Source organism: Oncorhynchus clarkii, chromosome 10 (genome assembly GCF_045791955.1).
Source record: "Oncorhynchus clarkii lewisi isolate Uvic-CL-2024 chromosome 10, UVic_Ocla_1.0, whole genome shotgun sequence".
Lineage (NCBI taxonomy): Eukaryota > Metazoa > Chordata > Actinopteri > Salmoniformes > Salmonidae > Oncorhynchus > Oncorhynchus clarkii.
In genome coordinates this window covers 3,833,701-3,848,428 of record NC_092156.1, presented here as the reverse complement: position 1 = coordinate 3,848,428, position 14,728 = coordinate 3,833,701, and the positions used below count along the sequence as shown (strand labels likewise).

Here is a 14,728-nt window from a genome sequence, read left to right as displayed (position 1 = left end):
GTTCCAGAACGTCTTGTCCTGTCTCTGGGGCCAACTGTCAATGTTTTTAATATATTTCCTCTCCCAATAAATGTGTTCCAAATGGCACCCTATATGGTGCAGGGGGGCCATTTAGGAGGCAGGGGGGCCAATTAGGAGGCAGGGGGGGGGGGGGCATTTAGGAGGCAGAGGGGGCCATTTAGGAGGCAGGGGGCATTTAGGAGGTAGGGTGCCATTTAGGAGGCAGGGGGCCATTTAGAAGGTAGGGGGCCATTTAGGAGGCAGGGGGGGCATTTAGGAGGTAGGGGGCTATTTAGGAGGCAGGGGGGGGCATTTAGGAGGTGGGGGGGGGCATTTGGGAGGCAGGGGGGGCATTTAGGAGGCAGGGGGTGGCATTTAGGAGGCAGGGGGGGCATTTAGGAGGTAGGGGGCCATTTAGGAGGCAGGGGGGCCATTTAGGAGGCAGGGGGCATTTAGGAGGCAGGGGGGGCATTTAGGAGGCAGGGGGGGGCATTTAGGAGAAAGGGGGGCATTTAGGAGGCAGCGGGGGGCATTTAGGAGGCAGGGGGGGCATTTAGGAGGCAGGGGGGCCATTTAGGAGAAAGGGGGGCCATTTAGGAGAAAGGGGGGCCATTTAGGAGGTAGGGGGCCATTTAGGAGGTAGGGGGCCATTTAGGAGGTAGGGGGCCATTTAGGAGGCAGGGGGCCATTTTGGAGGATCACTCTGTTCTAGCAGTCTGAGTCCCTTCAGACAGACAGACTGACTTACAGACAGGGTTCCATTTAGGAGGCAGACTGAGTTTTTAAACTGTTTCTTCTCATCCTGGTGCATTTTAACACTTCCCAAGAAGTCTGGAGGATCACTCTGTTCTAGCAGCCTGAGTCCCTTTAGACAGACAGACAGACAGACAGACAGACAGACAGACAGGCAGGCAGACAGACAGACAGGCAGACAGACAGACAGGCAGGCAGGCAGACACAGAAACAGGCAGACAGAGACAGGCAGACAGAGAGAGACACAGAGACAGGCAGAGACAGACAGACACAGAGACAGGCAGTGACAGGCAGAGACAGGCAGAGACAGACACAGAGACAGACACAGAGACAGACAGACAGACAGACAGACAGACAGACACAGAAACAGGCAGACAGAAACAGGCAGACAGGCAGACAGAGAGACACAGAGACAGACAGACACAGAGACAGACAGACACAGAGACAGACAGACACAGAGACAGACAGACACAGAGACAGACAGACACAGAGACACGCAGAGACAGACACAGAGACAGACACAGAGACAGACACAGAGACAGACACAGAGACAGACACAGAGACAGACACAGAGACAGACACAGAGACAGACAGACAGAGAGGCAGACAGAGACAGGCAGAGAAAGACACACAGACAGACAGAGAGGCAGACAGAGACAGGCAGAGAAAGACACAGAGACACAGACAGGCAGACAGAGACAGGCAGACAGAGACAGGCAGACAGAGACAGGCAGACAGACATGCAGACACAGACCTACAGACACGCAGACACGCAGACAGAGAGACAGAGAGGCAGACAGAGACAGGCAGGCAGAGACAGGCAGGCAGACAGACAGGCGGGCAGGCAGGCATGCAGGCAGACACAGAAACAGGCAGACAGAGACAGGCAGACACAGAAACAGGCAGACAGAGACAGGCAGACAGGCAGACAGATACAGGCAGAGACAGACAGACACAGAGACAGGCAGAGACAGACAGACACAGAGACAGGCAGACAGACAGACAGAAAGACAGAGAGACAGACACAGAGACAGGCAGACAGAGACAGAGACAGAGGCAGACAGAGAGATAGACAGGCAGAGACAGACAGACACAGAGACAGACAGACAGACAGGCAGACAGGCAGACAGACAGACACAGAGACAGGCAGAGACAGACAGACACAGAGAGAGGCAGAGACAGACAGGCAGACAGAGACAGGCAGACAGAGACAGAGACAGAGGCAGACAGAGAGATAGACAGGCAGAGACAGACAGACAGACAGGCAGACAGGCAGACACAGAGACAGGCAGAGACAGACAGACACAGAGACAGGCAGACAGGCAGACAGACAGGCAGACAGACAGACAGGCAGACAGACAGACAGACAGACAGACAGACACAGACAGACAGACAGGCAGACACAGACCAACAGACAGACAGACACAGAGACAGGCAGAGACAGACACAGACACACAGACAGACAGACAGACAGACAGACAGACTCAGAGACAGATAGACGGACGGGCGGACAGACAGACTGGCAGACTGTAGTTAACTGTCCTGTCTGAGCTGTGTGTTTGTCACTCTGTTCCAGGTATCTGTTCTGTTGCTGACCTACCTGACTGTGGAGAAGTTCCTGGTCATCGTGTTTCCCTTCAGTCACCTGAGACCTGGAAAACTACAGACTGCGGTGAGTCACACTACATGCACCTTCCATAACGCTACGTAAACCTGCTATAGCAAGGTCATGAACAGGTTATAACTTACAACCAGACCAACTACAAACTGTGGTGCTTAAACTGTGCTGTGTCGTAAACATGTCATTACCACAGGAAGCTGACAATTTTTATTTTACCTTCATTTTACTAGGCAAGTCAGTTAAGAACAAATTCTTATTTTCAATGACGGCCCAGGAACAGTGGGTTAACTGCCTGTTCAGGGGCAGAACGACAGATTTGTACCTTGTCAGCTCGGGGATTCGAACTTGCAACCTTTCGGTTACTAGTCCAACGCTCTAACCACTAGGCTACCCTGCCCTACCCTACCCTGCCACTAGGCTACCCTGCCCTACCCTACCCTGCCACTACCCTACCCTGCCCTACCCTACCCTGCCACTAGGCTACCCTGCCCTACCCTACCCTGCTACTAGGCTACCCTGCCCTACCCTACCCTGCCACTAGGCTACCCTGCCCTACCCTACCCTGCCACTAGGCTACCCTGCCCTACCCTACCCTGCCACTAGGCTACCCTGCCGCCCCAATAACAGGCCATTTTTGAAATTTCGTAGATCGATACATTGCCCTCTTTTTGTTTATAAAGCCTTCCGCCATACCTGGTCTCAGGGACGGCTAACTCTGAGGGCTAACTCTGAGGGCTAACTCTGAGGGCTAACTCTGAGGGCTAACTCTGAGGGCTAACTCTGAGGGCTAACTCTGAGGGCTAACTCTGAGGGCTAACTCTGAGGGCTAACTCTGAGGGCTAACTCTGAGGGCTAACTCTGAGGGCTAACTCTGAGGGCTAACTCTGAGGGCTAACTCTGACAACTAACTGAGGGCTAACTCTGAGGGCTAACTCTGAGGGCTAACTCTGAGGGCTAACTCTGAGGGCTAACTCTGAGGGCTAACTCTGAGGGCTAACTCTGAGGGCTAACTCTGAGGGCTAACTCTGTCGGCTAACTCTGTCGGCTAACTCTGTCGGCTAACTCTGTCGGCTAACTCTGTCGGCTAACTCTGATGGCTAACTCTGACGGCTAACTCTGACGGCTAACTCTGACGGCTAACTCTGACGGCTAACTCTGACAGCTAACTCTGAGGGCTAACTCTGACGGCTAACTCTAAAATGTGATGAAAATTGTATTGATCTCCGAGGCTCTCTAAAATGTGATGAATTGTATTGATCTCCGGGGCTCTCTAAAATGTGATGAATTGTATTGATCTCCGAGGCTCTCTAAAATGTGATGAACTGGTGCCTCTGGGGCAATTCAGACTGCTGATTGAGGACCTTTACTGAAGAATGTGTTTTTCTGTTATTGGGTTTTATGTGTTTTGCTTTTAACGTATTGATGTGTATATCGCTGTGCTAGTGATGTGTATAGTGTATACTGATGTATATTGATATGACGTTGGTGTGTATTGATGTGCATTGGTGTGTATTGATGTGTATTGGTGTGTATTGGTGTGTATTGATGTGTATTGGTGTGTACTGGTGTGTATTGGTGTGTACTAATGTGTATTGGTGTGTACTGATATGTATTGGTGTGTACTGATGTGTATTGGTGTGTAGTGATATGTATTGGTGTGTAGTGATGTATATTGGTGTGTGCTGATGTGTATTGGTTTGTACTAGTGTGTATAGATGTGTATTGGTGTGTATTGGTGTGTATATATGTGTATTGGTGTGTACTAATGTGTACGGGTGTGTATAGATGTGTATTGGTGTGTATAGATGTGTATTGGTGTGTACTAATGTGTATTGGTGTGTATAGATGTGTACTGATGTATATTGGTGTGTGCTGATGTGTATTGGTGGGTATAGATGTGTATTGGTGTGTACTGATGTGTATTGGTGTGTATTGATGTGTACTAATGTGTATTGGTGTGTATAGATGTGTATTGATGTGTATAGGTGTGTATTGATGTGTACTAATGTGTATTGGTGTGTATAGATGTGTATTTGTGCACTGATGTGTATTGGTGTGAATAGATGTGTATAGATGTGTATTGGGGTGTATTGGTGTGTATTGGTGTGTATAGGTGTGTATAGATGTGTACTGATGTGTATTGGTGTGTATAGATGTGTATTGGTGTGTACTGATGTGTTTTGGTGTGTATAGATGTGTATTGGTGTGTATAGATGTGTTTTGGTGTGTATAGATGTGTATTGGTGTGTATAGATGTGTATTGGTGTGTATAGATGTGTATTGGTGTGTATAGATGTGTATTGGTGTGTATAGATGTGTATTGGTGGGTATAATAGATGTGTATACAGAGCTCATCTGAGAAAGAGACCGCTGTGTTTCCATTCTAGTATGTTCCATTCTAGTATATTCTACTCTGTTCTGTTCTATTCTGTTCTTTTCTATTCTATTCGACTCTACTATGTTCTGTTCTATTATATTCTAGTTTGTCCTATTCTGTTCTATTCTATTCTAGTGTTTTCCATTCTAGTATGTTCTGTTCTGTTCTACTCTAGTATGTTCCATTCTAGTATGTTCTCTTCTATTATAGTATGTTCTGTTCTATTCTAGTATGTTCTGTTATATTCTAATATGTTCAATTCTAGTATGTTGTATTCTTTTCTATTCTGTTCTATTCGATTATACTATGTTCTATTCTGTTGTAGTCTATTATAATATGTTCTGTTCTATTCTGTTATTTTCTATTCTAGTATGTTCTGTTCTATTCTGTTCTATTCTATACTAGTATGTTCTATTCTATTATGTTCTGTTCTATTCTATTCTAGTATGTTCTGTTCTATTCTATTCTAGTATGTTCTGTTCTATTCTATTATGTTCTATTCTAGTATGTTCTATTCTATTCTATTCTATTATGTTCTGTTCTATTCTATTCTAGTATGTTCTGTTCTATTCTATTATGTTCTATTCTATTCTAGTATGTTCTGTTCTATTCTATTATGTTCTGTTCTATTCTATTATGTTCTGTTCTATTCTAGTATGTTCTGTTCTATTCTATTCTATTATGTTCTGTTCTATTCTATTCTAGTATGTTCTGTTCTATTGTGTTCTGTTATATTCTAGTATGTTCTATTCTGTTATGTTCTGTTCTATTCTATTCTAGTATGTTCTGTTCTATTCTGATCTATTCTGTTCTATTGTATTCTGTTCTGTTCTATTCTATTCTGTTCTGTTCTATTGTATTCTATTCTGTTCTATTGTATTGTATTCTATTCTGTTCTATTGTATTCTGTTCTGTTCTATTCTGTTCTGTTCTATTGTATTCTATTCTGTTCTATTGTATTGTATTCTATTCTGTTCTATTGTATTGTATTCTATTCTGTTCTATTCTATTATATTCTGATCTATTGTATTCTATTCTGTTCTATTGTATTCTATTCTGTTCTATTGTATTCTATTCTGTTCTATTCTATTCTGTTCTATTGTATTCTATTCTGTTCTATTCTATTCTATTCTGTTCTATTGTATTCTATTCTGTTCTATTGTATTCTGTTCTATTCTATTCTGTTCTATTGTATTCTATTCTGTTCTATTGTATTCTACAGTATCCAGTGTCCTTTAGTGCTACCATCTCCTCCCACTAGGTGGTGCTGTTATCTATCTGGGTGCTGGGGTTCATCATCGCCGTGGTTCCCCTGATGAACGAGGACCTGTTTGGGAACTACTATGGTCGTAACGGGGTCTGCTTCCCCCTACACTCTGACAGACAGGAGAAGCCCACTGCTAAAGGATACTCTATCGGCATATTCCTGGGTACAGTGTGTGGTACAGCATGGATGTGCTTGTTGGTTAAAGGGATGCTTGTTGGGTAAAGGGATGCTTGTTGGGTAAACTATTCTCCGGACTCTCTTTGCAGTATGCAACCCCCTCAAGTTTGTTTACCAACTCATACAAGTAGTAGAAGAAGACCGATCTGGAAAGTTATTATAGCACTGTCTAATCCACTCTCTCTCTTATTTATTTATATATATATAGGTCTGAACTTGGCACTGTCTAATCCAATCTGTCTCTCTCTCTCTCTCTCTCTCTCTCTCTCTCTCTCTCTCTCTCTCTCTCTCTCTCACTCTGTCTCTGTCTCTGTCTCGTTCTCTCTCTCTCTCTCTCTCTCTCTCTCTCTCTCTCGTTCGCTCTCTCTCTCTCTCTCTGTCTCGTTCTCTCTCTCTCTCTCTCGTTCTCTCTCTCTCTCTCTCTCTCTCTCTCTCTAGGTCTGAACCTGGCAGCATTCCTAGTGATCGTGTTCTCTTACTCCTCCATGTTCTACTCCATCTACAAGACTGGTATCAACGCTACAGGTAAAGTTTAATTTCTCCAGAACCATATCTCTACCAGCTTGTTCTGTTACAGACCTGAGGAGCAGGCTACACAGAGACGTGGCTGTAGCTAACAGGTTGTTATGTTACAGACCTGAGGAGCAGGCTACACAGAGACGTGGCTGTAGCTAACAGGTTGTTCTGTTACAGACCTGAGGAGCAGGCTACACAGAGATGTGGCTGTAGCTAACAGGTTGTTATGTTACAGACCTGAGGAGCAGGCTACACAGAAACGTGGCTGTAGCTAACAGGTTGTTCTGTTACAGACCTGAGGAGCAGGCTACACAGAGATGTGGCTGTAGCTAACAGGTTGTTCTGTTACAGACCTGAGGAGCAGGCTACACAGAGACGTGGCTGTAGCTAACAGGTTGTTCTGTTACAGACCTGAGGAGCAGGCTACACAGAGACGTGGCTGTAGCTAACAGGTTGTTCTGTTACAGACCTGAGGAGCAGGCTACACAGAGATGTGGCTGTAGCTAACAGGTTGTTCTGTTACAGACCTGAGGAGCAGGCTACACAGAGACGTGGCTGTAGCTAACAGGTTGTTCTGTTACAGACCTGAGGAGCAGGCTACACAGAGACGTGGCTGTAGCTAACAGGTTGTTCTGTTACAGACCTGAGGAGCAGGCTACACAGAGACGTGGCTGTAGCTAACAGGTTGTTCTGTTACAGACCTGAGGAGCAGGCTACACAGAGACGTGGCTGTAGCTAACAGGTTCTTCTGTTACAGACCTGAGGAGCAGGCTACACAGAGACGTGGCTGTAGCTAACAGGTTGTTATGTTACAGACCTGAGGAGCAGGCTACACAGAGATGTGGCTGTAGCTAACAGGTTGTTCTGTTACAGACCTGAGGAGCAGGCTACACAGAGACGTGGCTGTAGCTAACAGGTTGTTATGTTACAGACCTGAGGAGCAGGCTACACAGAGACGTGGCTGTAGCTAACAGGTTGTTCTGTTACAGACCTGAGGAGCAGGCTACACAGAGATGTGGCTGTAGCTAACAGGTTGTTCTGTTACAGACCTGAGGAGCAGGCTACACAGAGACGTGGCTGTAGCTAACAGGTTGTTCTGTTACAGACCTGAGGAGCAGGCTACACAGAGATGTGGCTGTAGCTAACAGGTTGTTCTGTTACAGACCTGAGGAGCAGGCTACACAGAGACGTGGCTGTAGCTAACAGGTTGTTCTGTTACAGACCTGAGGAGCAGGCTACACAGAGACGTGGCTGTAGCTAACAGGTTGTTCTGTTACAGACCTGAGGAGCAGGCTACACAGAGACGTGGCTGTAGCTAACAGGTTGTTCTGTTACAGACCTGAGGAGCAGGCTACACAGAGATGTGGCTGTAGCTAACAGGTTGTTATGTTACAGACCTGAGGAGCAGGCTACACAGAGACGTGGCTGTAGCTAACAGGTTGTTCTGTTACAGACCTGAGGAGCAGGCTACACAGAGACGTGGCTGTAGCTAACAGGTTGTTCTGTTACAGACCTGAGGAGCAGGCTACACAGAGACGTGGCTGTAGCTAACAGGTTGTTCTGTTACAGACCTGAGGAGCAGGCTACACAGAGACGTGGCTGTAGCTAACAGGTTGTTCTGTTACAGACCTGAGGAGCAGGCTACACAGAGACGTGGCTGTAGCTAACAGGTTGTTCTGTTACAGACCTGAGGAGCAGGCTACACAGAGACGTGGCTGTAGCTAACAGGTTGTTCTGTTACAGACCTGAGGAGCAGGCTACACAGAGACGTGGCTGTAGCTAACAGGTTGTTCTGTTACAGACCTGAGGAGCAGGCTACACAGAGATGTGGCTGTAGCTAACAGGTTGTTCTGTTACAGACCTGAGGAGCAGGCTACACAGAGACGTGGCTGTAGCTAACAGGTTGTTATGTTACAGACCTGAGGAGCAGGCTACACAGAGACGTGGCTGTAGCTAACAGGTTGTTCTGTTACAGACCTGAGGAGCAGGCTACACAGAGACGTGGCTGTAGCTAACAGGTTGTTCTGTTACAGACCTGAGGAGCAGGCTACACAGAGACGTGGCTGTAGCTAACAGGTTGTTATGTTACAGACCTGAGGAGCAGGCTACACAGAGACGTGGCTGTAGCTAACAGGTTGTTCTGTTACAGACCTGAGGAGCAGGCTACACAGAGATGTGGCTGTAGCTAACAGGTTGTTATGTTACAGACCTGAGGAGCAGGCTACACAGAGACGTGGCTGTAGCTAACAGGTTGTTCTGTTACAGACCTGAGGAGCAGGCTACACAGAGATGTGGCTGTAGCTAACAGGTTGTTCTGTTACAGACCTGAGGAGCAGGCTACACAGAGACGTGGCTGTAGCTAACAGGTTGTTCTGTTACAGACCTGAGGAGCAGGCTACACAGAGACGTGGCTGTAGCTAACAGGTTGTTCTGTTACAGACCTGAGGAGCAGGCTACACAGAGATGTGGCTGTAGCTAACAGGTTGTTCTGTTACAGACCTGAGGAGCAGGCTACACAGAGATGTGGCTGTAGCTAACAGGTTGTTCTGTTACAGACCTGAGGAGCAGGCTACACAGAGACGTGGCTGTGGCTAACAGGTTGTTCTGTTACAGACCTGAGGAGCAGGCTACACAGAGACGTGGCTGTAGCTAACAGGTTGTTCTGTTACAGACCTGAGGAGCAGGCTACACAGAGACGTGGCTGTAGCTAACAGGTTGTTCTGTTACAGACCTGAGGAGCAGGCTACACAGAGATGTGGCTGTAGCTAACAGGTTGTTATGTTACAGACCTGAGGAGCAGGCTACACAGAGACGTGGCTGTAGCTAACAGGTTGTTCTGTTACAGACCTGAGGAGCAGGCTACACAGAGACGTGGCTGTAGCGAACAGGTTGTTATGTTACAGACCTGATTAGCAGGCTACACAGAGACGTGGCTGTAGCGAACAGGTTGTTATGTTACAGACCTGAGGAGCAGGCTACACAGAGACGTGGCTGTAGCTAACAGGTTGTTCTGTTACAGACCTGAGGAGCAGGCTACACAGAGACGTGGCTGTAGCTAACAGGTTGTTCTGTTACAGACCTGAGGAGCAGGCTACACAGATATGTGGCTGTAGCTAACAGGTTGTTCTGTTACAGACCTGAGGAGCAGGCTACACAGAGACGTGGCTGTAGCTAACAGGTTGTTCTGTTACAGACCTGAGGAGCAGGCTACACAGAGACGTGGCTGTAGCTAACATCTTGTTCTGTTACAGACCTGAGGAGCAGGCTACACAGAGACGTGGCTGTAGCTAACAGGTTGTTCTGTTACAGACCTGAGGAGCAGGCTACACAGAGACGTGGCTGTAGCTAACAGGTTGTTCTGTTACAGACCTGAGGAGCAGGCTACACAGAGACGTGGCTGTAGCTAACAGGTTGTTATGTTACAGACCTGAGGAGCAGGCTACACAGAGATGTGGCTGTAGCTAACAGGTTGTTCTGTTACAGACCTGAGGAGCAGGCTACACAGAGACGTGGCTGTAGCTAACAGGTTGTTCTGTTACAGACCTGAGGAGCAGGCTACACAGAGATGTGGCTGTAGCTAACAGGTTGTTCTGTTACAGACCTGAGGAGCAGGCTACACAGAGACGTGGCTGTAGCTAACAGGTTGTTCTGTTACAGACCTGAGGAGCAGGCTACACAGAGACGTGGCTGTAGCTAACAGGTTGTTATGTTACAGACCTGAGGAGCAGGCTACACAGAGACGTGGCTGTAGCTAACAGGTTGTTCTGTTACAGACCTGAGGAGCAGGCTACACAGAGACGTGGCTGTAGCTAACAGGTTGTTATGTTACAGACCTGAGGAGCAGGCTACACAGAGACGTGGCTGTGGCTAACAGGTTCTTCTTCATCGTCTTCTCTGACGCCCTCTGCTGGATCCCCATCTTCCTGGTCAAGATACTGTCCCTGCTGCAGGTCGAGATACCAGGTAAATACTGTCCCTGCTGTAGGTCGAGATACCAGGTAAATACTGTCCCTGCTGTAGGTCGAGATACCAGGTAAATACTGTCCCTGCTGTAGGTCGAGATACCAGGTAAACACTGTCCCTGTTGAAGGTCGAGATACCAGGTAAATACTGTCCCTGCTGTAGGTCGAGATACCAGGTAAACACTGTCCCTGTTGAAGGTCGAGATACCAGGTAAATACTTCCCCTGTCCTAAATATGTAGGAAAACAAGTACACACACACACACACCAACCCTCCTACACACCACACACACACCACCCCTCCTACACACCACACACACACCACCCTTCCTACACACCACACACACCACCCTCACTACACACACCTCTAACCAGGGGCGCAACAATTGTTTTTTTATGTGAATGTGTGTGTGTCCCCCCCCCACCCCCCCCGGCCTCTAACTCCCTCTCTCCCTCCCTCCTCCAGGTACCATCTCATCCTGGGTGGTGATCTTTATATTACCCATCAACAGTGCCCTGAACCCCATCCTCTACACCCTGACTACCAGCTTCTTCAGAGAACAGGTAGTGTTTAGTAGTAGCGGGACCAATGGGACTTTGTTCAAAAGGAGTGTGCACTATATAGGGAATAGGGTGCTTTTTAGGGATGTAGCCTCTCATTGTTGTTTTGTTGTTGTTGTTGTTTTGTTCAGTTTACACGCCACCGTGGGTAAATAAATACCTTTATCAAATCAAATCTAACGTTATTATTATATACATACACGTGTTTAGCAGATGTTATTGCGGGTGTAACGAAATGCTTGTATACTGTTCGGGAAAGAATTCAGACCTGTTGACTTTTTTCAAATTTTGTTAGGTTACAGCCTTATTCCAATTGAAATTGGGTTCAAGTCCAGGCTCTGACTGGGCCACTCAAGGACATGTCTCAAAGCCCACTCCTGCGTTGTCTTGGCTGTGTGCTTAAGGTCCTGAGCGCTCTGGAGCAGGTTTTCATCAAGGATCTCTCTGTACTTTGCTCCGTTCATCTTTCCCTCGATCCTGACTTGTCTCCCAGTCCCTGCATCTGAAAAACATCCCCACAGCATGATGCTGCCACCACCATGCTTCACCGTAGGGATGGTGCCAGGTTTCCTCCAGATGGGATTCAGGCCAAAGATTTCAATCTTGGTTTCATCAGACCAGGTCAATCTTGTTTCTCGTGGACTAAGTCCTTTAGGTGCCTTTTGGCAAACTCCAAGCGGGCTGTCATGTGCCTTTTACTGAGTAGTGGCTTCCGTCTGGCCACTCTACCATAGAGGCCTGATTGGTGGAGTGCTGCAGAGATGGTTGTCCTTCTGGAAGAGGTTCTCCCATCTCCACAGAGGAACTCTGGAGCTCTGTCAGAGTGACCATTGTTGTGGAAATATTGAATCAAATATTTCTCAGATACCGGCACTTGTAAATTCAATTAGACTTTATTACAAAAGTAAATGAAGCTGAGCCATGGATTAACTGATCTCTCCAGTCGCAGTACTCAGATTTTATACTTTTTCACTCTTGCATAACGTACACATAGTCACTCCTTTCTATGTAAATGATTAATAACCTTTGGCCTTTCTCCACCCTCATCTTTCTGTCTCATATCTGACTTGTTTATGCTCATTTTACATTGGTATTAATACAAAACATAATAAAACATTTATTGCATATATATGTTGCTAATATAAGAAGTACTTGAATATTAATACAAACATGTCTTCCTGGTACATATCACGTCTTCCTGGTACATATCATGTCTTCCGGGTACATATCATGTCTTCCTGGGATATATAATGTCTTCCTGGTACATAACATGTCTTCCCGGTGCATATCATGTCTTCCTGGTACATAACATGTCTTCCTGGTACATAACATGTCTTTCTGGTACATATCATGTCTTCCTGGTACATAACATGTCTTCCTGGTACATATAATGTCTTCCTGGTACATATAATGTATTCCTGGTACATAACATGTCTTTCTGGTACATATCATGTCTTCCTGGTACATAACATGTCTTCCCGGTACAGATACATAGCTTGTGGTTCTAGTATTGATTAATTAAAGTGCATATTCAATGATCTTCACATGTTCAGGTCTATGTTTCCTGTGAATGATTAACCCATATACGTGTCCAGTAGCCTTCGCAAGAGCAGACATGGCCCAGAACGGTCAAGTCTATGTTGCCTCAACTTGCCACATTCACATAGATTCTGCCTACGTTCTGTTTAACTCTATGTTGATCCACCTTGGTACACTTCCATGGCCTTCATTCTGCTGACACGTGTTTAATAATTAACCCTGTATTGATTCTGCTCACTACTTCTGAGAAAACAGTATAGGTATTGGAAAAATTCCCAAAGTACTGAAAATTCTCTAACACCATCGGGTTCTTGGTCACCTGGTAATCAGGCGCACTACGGTTGTGTCATCTGCAAACTTGATGATTGAGTTGGAGACGTTGTGGCCGTCATGGGTGAGCAGGGAGTACAAGAAGGGGGCTGAGTACACACCCTTGTGGGGCTCCTGTGTTGAGGATCAGCGACGTGGAGGTGTTGATTCCTACCTTCACCATAAGGGGGGTGGCCCATCTGGGTCCAGGACCCAGTTGCAAAGGGCGGGGTTCAGACCCAGGTCCCCAACCTTGATGATGAGCTTGGAGAGTATGAAGGCAGTGGTGTTGAAGGCCGAGCAATAGTCCATAAACAGCATTCTTACATAGGTATTCCTCTTGTCCAGATGGGATAGGGCAGTGTGCAGTACGATGGTGATTGCATCGTCTGTGGATCTATTGGGGCGGTAAGCAAATTGGACTGGGTCTAGGGTGTCAGGAAAAGGTGTAGGTGATATGATCCCTTGACTAGTCTCTCAAAGCACTTCACGATGACGGAAGTGAGTGCTACGGGGCGACAGTCATTTAGTTCAGTTACCTTTTGCTTTCTTGGGTACAGGAACAATGGTGGACATCTTGAAGAAAGTGAGGACAGCCAACTGGGATAGGGAGCGATTGAATATGCCCATAGACACTCCAGCCAGACACATATATAAAGACACATAGATAACGACACATACAGTATATAAATAGATACAGTACATATATTTATATACTTAATATTATTTGTATTTTGCCTTTATTAAAAGTCATTAAAGTAATTGAGAACACAACAATTTATCTGAAAATGATTCATTTAATTAATTTTTTTAATGGATTTATTCTGTCGTCTGTTTAACAACTTACAGGTGGAGGTCCTGCTGTGTCGTTGGCAGAGAAGGTCGACCCTGAAGAAGAACAGGAAGAGCCTGACCTCTACTGTATACATAAAGGACTCAAGGAATACACTCAACCAGCCTCCAGCATACCTACCTACTGTACCCCGGGTACCACTGACTGATATGGATCCTCGCTACGGGTGAAGGGGAGGTGGTATGAGTGGGGGGCCCCTCGTCATGGGAAGGGGGGAGTGAGAAAGGAGGAGGGAGAGTATGAATGAGAGAGAGAGAGAAAAAAACGTCGGCCCCACCAATGACCTATCTGCCCAGCATGTCTGATAAGGCTCATTTGCTACCGGTGAGAGAGAACTAGACCGCTGCATATGAATGGCCCGTTAGGACCAGGGCTGTTCTGAAGAGGGCTGTTTTGAGACTAATGGATAGGGTTATTACTACCGCAAATTAAAATGCCCTTTGGGTACAATAACCTATTCGTTCTCAAAAGCTCCAAGCCTTTCTACTGGAGCAAACTCACCTCTTCCACAGTACAGTACCAATGACACAAATGGCACACAGACAAATGTGTAGCGCCCACCTGTCGGGGACGAGGAGAGGATGAATGGTGTGTTTACATATGAACTTTTCGTCAACAAACCTCCCTTTGTTTGTTTGTACATATTCTACTCAATGGTGTGTTCCTTTTAACCTTCTAGATTAGTGTTTCTGGGTAGTCTTAAAAAAAATTATCTACTTTGAAACAAAAGTATACACCTCACACACGTGGCTATGGGCTTATAGAAGAAGTTATGTCAGATACAGAGTTGAAAA

General features: G+C 46.4%; 1 protein-coding gene across 1 annotated transcript in view; it reads left to right on the top strand.

Moving 5' to 3' along the window:
• LOC139419384 (relaxin receptor 2-like) overlaps window positions 1-14,104 on the top strand; it is a 157,496-nt gene extending 143,392 nt beyond the window's left edge. Inside the window, exons 17-22 of the mRNA XM_071169329.1 lie at window positions 2,330-2,425; window positions 6,013-6,181; window positions 6,634-6,720; window positions 10,543-10,674; window positions 11,139-11,236; window positions 13,931-14,104. Coding sequence (XP_071025430.1) covers window positions 2,330-2,425; window positions 6,013-6,181; window positions 6,634-6,720; window positions 10,543-10,674; window positions 11,139-11,236; window positions 13,931-14,104 — 756 coding nt within the window. The remainder of the gene's footprint in view (window positions 1-2,329; window positions 2,426-6,012; window positions 6,182-6,633; window positions 6,721-10,542; window positions 10,675-11,138; window positions 11,237-13,930) is intronic.
• The last annotated feature ends 624 nt before the right edge of the window (window positions 14,105-14,728 follow it).